General features: G+C 46.7%; 1 protein-coding gene across 1 annotated transcript; it reads right to left on the bottom strand.

Annotated features, from left to right (window-relative positions):
- Positions 1-1,463: 1,463 nt before the first annotated feature.
- On the bottom strand, positions 1,464-8,728 carry DLL1 (delta-like 1 (Drosophila); the record flags this gene model as incomplete). The annotated part of the gene is made up of 9 exons (XM_009866553.1): positions 1,464-2,142; positions 2,535-2,649; positions 2,770-3,562; positions 4,283-4,499; positions 4,636-4,805; positions 4,922-5,052; positions 5,563-5,623; positions 8,096-8,353; positions 8,674-8,728. Coding segments are annotated over 9 exons (1,806 nt in total), but the record flags the coding sequence as incomplete, so codon positions are not given.
- Between the last annotated feature and the right edge of the window lie 4 nt (positions 8,729-8,732).

Below are 8,732 nucleotides of genomic sequence, written 5' to 3'. Positions count from 1 at the left end.
GAGGTTGAAGAGCAAATCAGCAACAGAAACGGCAATAAAGCTTACCAAGGCTCACTTGTTTGTCCAATCTGTGAGATTATGTCGCTCTGAACACCTGCTGTCATACACACCATCATGCCTCATTTAATATATGATGCATTAACTGGTTATTGGCAGGTTGTTATGTTACTGCTCAGATTGCAAATGCTGTTCAGATCATTACTGACAGGCTGGTTTTTAATACCTCACATCACAGTCTTCATGAAAACTTTCCCAAAAAAGACACTTTGGGATAAAAGAGGATGACCCTGCTGGATCATGTCATGAGGAGTGAGTTGGTAGATCTTGTCTAAAGTCTGGCTTAGCGAGAAGGCCTTATAGATAGACAAGCTCCCGCAGTCAGTGTGAGTTTTCCATTGACATCACACTGAGTACAGTTCTGGTGGGTTTTGTACTTATGTACACTAAAACAAAGGGGCCTCGTGCATACTATACAGCTATAGATCACCAGCTGTGACAATTATTTGATTATATCTGTTACCCCACTCTTCATCTTCAGGAAAGCATTTCCCACAAGGGAATGGGCACGGAGGATTTTTGTCGGATCCCTGAAGCTGTGGGAGGTGGCCCACAATCATAGGGGTTCAGTTTTAATGGAACAAAAAGGAAATTATTTCCTAGGTTTTCCTTTTTTTCTAAAGTGGAAGAACACTTCTGCTAATTAATATGCCACACTACCCAAAGGAGAACTAGTTAGGGAAAGCTAAACTGTGGGTGCTGCCTGAGCATTCGGGGCCAAGCCAGGGAATGGGATCACACTCTGCTCCAATACGAAGGCAGCAGGCACTAGGAGTAGAGTCAAAATCAAAAACACAACTAATATTTCAGACAGGCATAGTAACCAGGAGAGTTGTGGTCACCAGTCATCCAGGGTCACCCTTTCCTGGAGGGGGAAGTGTCACTCCCCAGCTGGTGTGGCTGGGGAAGCTCACATGCCATGGGTGTGCTTCAAGGACCTGAGCTGGGGGCCCCTGACAATGTGCCCTGGGTGTTCCAAACTTCCCTGGACTCCAGGCAAGTGTCTGAAGTCGCAAGAAATGAAGAGCTGAATCATGACAAGCTCCACGTCTGGATCGCGACGGAGCGCACTCGTGTTGCTCTTCCTTGGGAAGTGATGCTGTATGTGTTTATATATACACAACCCAACATGACCGAGCAAACATTACTCAAGGTTTTCACAGACATTTGCCTTTGGGAGTGAGGACAACCAAGGGGTCAACAGTTCAGAGGGTCAGGAGGAGAAAGAGGGAGGTCTACATAGAACAAGTTGTTCCCCAGTCTTTGTAATAGTTTTCGGTCCTATGCCATCCACCCATGAGTCCATAGAGGCCTGTCAGATGCCTGGTTGCAAGGTGCAGTCTGTTTATCATCGACCATGGAATAAACATAGCACTCTGGTTATCATTAATAATATTTATTTTGGAAAAATATTTTAAAAAGGAATTTCTTCATTAACAAAATGGTAAAAAAACCTCAAATAACATTTGCACAATATTCCATAAATACATTTATATACAAAAAAATATAGTCACATAGACCCGAAGTGCCTTTGTACATATTTACCAAAAAATTTAAATTATAAAAAAATGAACATCACAAAATACTCAAGCTTTACAATTATCATGAAAATATTTTTACAGATTCAGAAAAATAACACACTTTTTCTCACCTAGTAAAAACACATTTTAGTATCAAAAAAGACAATAAAGGCAGTGTTTGTGTCTCTAATTCAAGAAAAGACTGGCTCATAAGAATCCAAAATATACACTTCAGGCAGTGCATGCTTCTTATGTAGTAATTAAGTCCATTCATTTAAATATATATAGAAAAGCAACTGACCATAGTGCAATGATAAAATTCATAAAAGGCAGTGCAACAGTAATCCTTGAACACAGACCCTTGCCTGATGTCCATTTTGTTTCTTTATTTTGCAGTCACTTTGCTAACTTCAGTAGAGAACCAGCTCAAGCCTGAATTTAGTTTCTCAGCAGCAGTCAGTGAAGGAATCTATCTCCCATTCCTCTTTCAGCAGCATTCATCGGGGCACATCTCCTCTGAAATTGTTCTGAACAACCACCTTCCCATGTCGCCTCTGGTTTACACCTGGTGAGAGAAAACATTAGCAGAGAACAGGAGAGGTTAATGGAAAGTATGAAGAGAGCTGTAAGGCTGCAGAGGGTCGGGACTCTGTCTTTACACTGCGCAAGAACGAGCTCTGCAGGAAGCACACTAAGGGGTTGGTCAGCAGACCACGACCACACTGTCATTGCACCTTTGTCTGCAAAAGTCATTGTACCCTTAACATCCACAGCAGCAAGTCACTGAGCTTGTCTTTACTACATCCACAGCACGACAAACTCAAGCTGTCTGGGTTTCAACAGGTACAAATCACTGTGGCACCATGAAAAAGAGTTTAGCTGCCCTGACAGGTGTCAGACAAGGGTTGCGCACCAAGACTTTTCTCTGTTGTTCCAACCGCCAGGCAGCATACTAACCTCAGTTGCTATGATGCACTCGTCTTTCTCTTCTGATATGACATACACCGACTGGTATTTTGTGTCCTTTGAAGTGGAATATACTGAATCTGGTCGTTTTCTTTCAGAAGTATCACTGTTGAAGGCAGAAAGAGACAACACAGGTCAGACGGCTGTTGCTTAACTCTACCTATGAGATACAAACACTCTCCGTTCAGAGTGAAGCTTCCCCCCCACGCTCACATGTAAGAAATACCTCTTTAGCTGTACTGCACTTTTCTCCTCTGCCTCTGAATCATACATTTCACACTTGGCTTCACGTTTACTGTGCTCCTCTTTAACAGAGTCCTCGTTCTTGAGTTCATGCACCAAATTGTAATCCACTGATGGGTATCTGACTTTGTAGCCATTTTTATCTGAGTTGTCACTGTGAAAGTCTACTTTCTTATTTGTGTTCTTAATTTGAGTGGCACCAATGACACTTATGGAAATGTCTTTCTCACGCTGGCAGTTTGCCAGGTTGTTCATGGTCTCAGTCTCACTCCTGCAGGCATCAGGCTGGTGGTGCCTCTTCTGCACTCTGAGCCTGACGCAGACGACCACAGCAGCACACCCCAGCAGCAGCATGAGGACCAGAATAATCCCAGCACAGACAGCAATCCAGGGAAACTGGGCATTCTGGCCTTCCATGTACTTCTCAGTGAAGTCGACAATGACTGGTCCCTGAGGCGGCTCAGGGAGCAAAAATTGACAGTTGAGCCCGCCGTACCCCCGGGCGCACTCACAGACATAGCGGTTGTTTCTTTCGTGGCAGGTGGCCCCGTTGTGGCAGGGGTTGTGTTCGCATCTGCTCACCGGGGTGCTGCAGTTCTTCCCATTGTATCCTGGAGGGCAGGTGCAGGAATAGTCATTGATGCCATCCTGGCACGTCCCTCCGTTGACACATGGAAAGGAAGCGCAGTCGTCCACGTTATCTTCACAGTGTCTCCCAGTGAAGCCAGCCTGGCACTGGCATATATAGGAGTTTCCCAGATCAACGCACTGGGCTCCTGCAAGACATCAAGTGGGATGAACACTGAGTGGTGGGCAGCCAGACCCGTCAGCTTCCCACCTGCTGCTCTTGGGGTGACCATTGCAACCAGCAGCTGAGAAAAGTTTTCTCTTCCAGAGGTTAGCTCAGCCTTTGCCAAGTCTGATCCACCACAAAATGTACAGAGCGTTTTTTAAGGAAGATAGCTGTTAATAAAACCTATTCTTCACTCTCCATCCTATTTGCTTTTTAACATTTCACTCAGCTTGGACAACAGGGCTAGTTCAGATCAGGTTAATAGCAGAATCTCACATTACAGTGTTTGAGTGGCAATGAATGAGGAGGACTACAGTAAAGAAAGTTTTCACTAGTTTGATCAAAACAGGAAGATTACTGTTATCAGATTACAATTAATAATATTTAGCACTCCTATGGCATTTTGCATCCACTGACCTCAAAGAGTCTTTGCAAAACATTTGCAAGTGTAATCCTCCACATTTTTATGCAGGAAGCTTGAAGCTAATTTACCTGGCCACAGTCACCCCTTGAGAAAATGCAGTCTGCAACAGTGGCCCAAACAACAACCATTACTTTTTAAGTAGAGTTCCTCCACCAAGTCCACTACTGACATGACATGGACCATGACTGATCAGAGGGCCTTGTTAGGAACTCTGGAGTAGCAACCAAAATAACTGGATGGTCTCCTTTTAGAACGTAGATGTATCATGTTTGGCCTTACCATTAGCACAAGGGCTGGAACTGCAGTAATCAATTTTCTTTTCACAGTTGAACCCAGAGTAACCCAGTGGGCAGCGACAGCTGTATCCTCCATCAGGGTTGTCGGTACATCGTCCACCATTGAAACACGGTCCATCAGCACAAGTCATCGCACTCAGCTCACAATTTTTACCATAGAAGCCCGGGGGGCAGGTACAGGAATAGCTGTTCTCGAGATCCTGGGGGAAAGAAATGAGAAAGTCAAAATATTTATCTGAAGTTGCTCTGAAATCCAAATAAGGATTCTGAAAATCAGTAAAACTGACATTAACTCCTCTCCTGGGGTTTCAGATAGCACAAGCAACTCAAACTTACAGTGCAGCTTCCACCATTCTTGCAAGGGTTGGTGTCACATTCATTGATTTCAATCTCACAGTTGGAGCCTGTGTACCCAGGTCGGCAAGAACAAGTGTAGCTCCCCTGACCAGTGTTGGTGCACGTGGCACCGTTCTTACAGGGCTTGTGGTGGGTGCAGTAATTCAGGTCTGTAAAAGAGAGAGCAGTCAAGAGACATGCTACTCTGCAGGGTGGGTGAGCTGGAAATAGCCACTTGCTTTCTGCCTTTTAAAAACAGACACTCAGGCAGGGACTGAGAACTCACCCTGATTGCAGAAAAGGCCACCCCAGCCTTCCTGGCAGTTGCACTGCCACGGCTGCTGACAGGTACCATGAAGGCAGCCTGGATATCGGATGCACTCATCACAGTATCGCCCCTGCCAACCCACTCTGCATCTGAAAAAAACAAAACAGCAACCAAAAAAAAAAGAAAAGAAAAGAAAAAAAACAAAGTCTTGTCAGATTTAGACTTCACACAGTTGGAAACCCTATCGCAAACTCTGCAAACACACTGATGCCAGGGATCAAGTTTCCTAAAAGCCCTCAGTGATCCTTCATGTGAGAAAGTCACTGAGTCCAACCATAGCATCAGCTTTCATCAGTCCCAGCTATTTCTTCCACTTCCTTAGACAGAGCCATGGTTCCAGGTAGTTAATTTGTTTACTCTAATAACAAACAGCTAAACCTTACACACAGCACTGTAAACTCATTAGGTTAATATTAATGGCACTGATGTTTGACTTGTAGATTAATACTTTGATCTGGCATCACCTGGATTTCTCAAATTACCTCTTAATATGAAGAAAGCCATTTAAACTAACCCTTCAAGTGACCGATGGCTTGCTTAACACCAGAGCATCAACGTTAAAGACAAAGAATGGAGCAGAAATGGAGTGGAAAACTTACTTGCATTCCCCAGGTTTGTCGCAAAAGCCATGTTGCTCATCACATCCAGGCAAACAAATTGCTGTAAACAAACCAAGCAGGAAGAGACATCAGCACCAGGGCTCAACGCTTCCTTTTTACAAGTCCAATCCCAAGAGCACCTTGCAGGTGGGGAGTGAGCCCCTTTTACTAGGTTGGGGCAGTTAAGCGCAGCTGAGTTAATCTCTGGAGTCTGCAGGAGTATTGATCTCACCCTGTAACTGGGCTCTTTACTTATCGCCGGGGATGAGCATTCTTCTTAATACAGTTGCACACAGACAAAAGAGGGCTCACAATTGCTCCCTTCCCCACAGCCCCTCACACACACACCCCCCCTTCCCTTCCCTTCCCAGTGAGGGTCAGAAGTCCTTTTTTCCAATTCTATGCACACAGCTCCACCTCTTAATATCCCCCGTAAGTGTGTGTGCAGATAAGAGTGGACAGCTGGTGTGCAGGGTGCCAGTGCAAGACAGCTGCTCTATTGTCTATTCTCTCCCAGCAGCTGCCCCACTGCAACAATACCCCAGCCCCAGAGCCAATGGGGCCGGCGGCCCGCGGGCGTGGGGCCGGCGGCCGGCGGCCGGGCAGCCTATCCCTGCCCACAGCTAATCTATGGCACGCGCGTGATTTCGCTGCAAAAAAAAAACTTTTTCTTTTTTTTTTTTCTTATTCAAATAAATAAGTCTAAAGTTCTTCCTCCCTCCTTTCCACCACATCCCCCCGCCTGCCCCGCTGCCCTCCTCCCTGCTCCAAAAAGGGTGCAGCCCTGGTAAAAGAGGTAAGCAGGCCAGTGGGAGGGAGGATGAGGGAAGGGGGAAAAAAAGGGACTTCTGCTCATTACTTCGCCTGGTTATGGAACTCATTAAGCAGGCACTGCAAAGTTTTAATGCAACAAAGCCAGCCGGAGACAATGGCATGCGAGGGGAAGGGTGAGGGGGGAGAAAAAGAAAGAAAGAATCGGCGCTGATAATCAGATCGCCTCCAAGTTGGAAAGAATGGAGCCAGGGGCAAGGCGACGGGAAGCAATCTGCGACTGGCAGCTCCGCTCGCTAACGGCAAAACATTCTTTTTGCCTGCACACATAAACACATCTCCCCTGCCTAGTAGGTTTGCGTCGCTGTTACAAGCTGTTTTATTCTGAGGGAGAATGTAGAATGAAGAGCGTAGGTAACGAGCTGAGAAAGACTTTGCTATGGGAAGAGCAGCAGTGTACAGGCATCCGAAAGTGCTGACAGCCCCAAAAGAGTTCATTATCAAAAAGCTTCCTTTTTCCACACCCCTTGACACAACTGGGCTAGGCACTTTTGATCATGGGAAAGGTTGTAGTTCCCGTTTAAAACACTATCAAAGGAAATGCGAGCCCCTCCGCCACTGTTTATCGTGCAACATTGTACCATGAACTATTAAAAGCATCCTAGCAGTCACTAACAGTGTGAATAATCAATCTGGGCTTGTTTGATAGGAGCTCAGCTGAGACTAGGGGATAGGTGGGCTTTAAGAAAAACGAAAACACAACAAGAAGAAAACCAAGAGGCTGCTTTACAGCCTATCACTGTATTCTCCCTGCCTGCCTGGCCCTTTGATGACTGGAAAGGAGCACTCACACAGTACATCATCTGCCAAATCCATGTATACACACCGAGAATGCCATCACATGCAGCAGCAGGAGCTCTGTGTGCATGTTTGGGGGTACACCACTACATATCTACAAAGGTCAGTAATTGTGTACAAAGCTGCAGGTATCTGACATCCCTGACTATCCTCTCTCTGATCTGCTTATCATCCCAGGTTTTCCCACTGTATCAACACGTCACATTCTTCAACAATGTCAAACTCTGGCATGCTTTAAAACTCATGTTCCTCGACACTACCTTGGTAGCAATTATCATAGCAATGGCACAGAAGAGAGATGAGGAAGAAATTGAATGTTCTTGTGTCTCCAGGTGCAATGATCTGTGTTACTGGCAGTTTATGAGTACCTCAAACGAAAAACGTATGGTCTAGAGGCCACAGAGAATATCTTGGATCTCCCAATACTCTTCTCAATACAAGGTGGCAAGGCATCAGACCATAACAAGCCTACAAATAGGCCTGTGGTATGGATGTTGCCAAACCTAGCTGACTCTCCTCAAGCCACGTACCCTGTAGATGTAGCATCATTGAAGAGATCACTAGGTATAAAAAGTAGTCCTGATATTTTAATAAGTCCTCAAGCAACTGCTGAACATTTTGCTGTCATATTTGATGTCTACACCAAATGAGCTGGAGTGTAACGTTGGCACTGACATTTCATTGACTTGAGAAAGGGGCTGTCTGCACCAGCTTTCTGTGGCAACACTGACGACCTCCTGCCACCCGCACAGTAAAGCCTGTATACAGCACCAGACCTCCACTCACTCTAGCTGGGTTACCCTTCTCCTGTGGGGCCTGATGTCAGAGAAATGCCCCCCCCCGCAAGAGCTCAGGGGACACTGCTGCAACCGGTACCCAAGAAGACAAGAAGGTGGATACTCACGCTCAGTGCAGTACTGGCCTTTCCAGCCTGGGTTGCAGACTTTCTCGCCACGCTCTCCACAAGTGAAGTGACCAAAGGCGTCGTCCCGGGGGCGGCAGAAGACAGAGCAGCCCTCTCCGTAGTAGTGCTCATCGCACACGAAGCGATAGGAGTACTTGAGGTCAGTGCGGCCACTGCTGTGCAGGTCCTGGGACCACTCTTCACCCACCGCCAAGTGCCTCTGGGTGGCCAGGCGGCTGATGAGGCGCTCGGGGTTTTCTGTGTGGAAATGGAAAAGAGAGGCGTGATTAAGGAGCCCGAAGCAGGCAGGGGCATAGGAAGATGCTCAGCTGCGGTTGTCTAGTGGGACATGCATGGCAGAGCAGGGTGATAAGGCTGCATGTCAACAGGTTGGCCTTTCTTCCTGTGGTCTCCTGAAGAAGAGCAGGGATGGGATGGGATGGGATGGGATGGGATGGGATGGGATGGGATGGGTTGGGATGGGATGGGATGATGCGCTGCACATTGCAGAGAGAGGGGATGAGTGGGGCCGCAGGGCTGAGATTATTCTGGGGAAGAGTCTGCTCTGGGACAGTTACCTGTGGTGAGGTCGTCAGGCGAGTCGGTATGCAGAGCCTCAATGATGAGCGAGAAGGTG

This window comes from Apaloderma vittatum, unplaced genomic scaffold, assembly GCF_000703405.1.
Source record: "Apaloderma vittatum isolate BGI_N311 unplaced genomic scaffold, ASM70340v1 scaffold4433, whole genome shotgun sequence".
Taxonomy (NCBI): domain Eukaryota; kingdom Metazoa; phylum Chordata; class Aves; order Trogoniformes; family Trogonidae; genus Apaloderma; species Apaloderma vittatum.
Note: the sequence above shows the minus strand (reverse complement) of the source record. Positions and strands in the feature narration are given on the sequence as shown.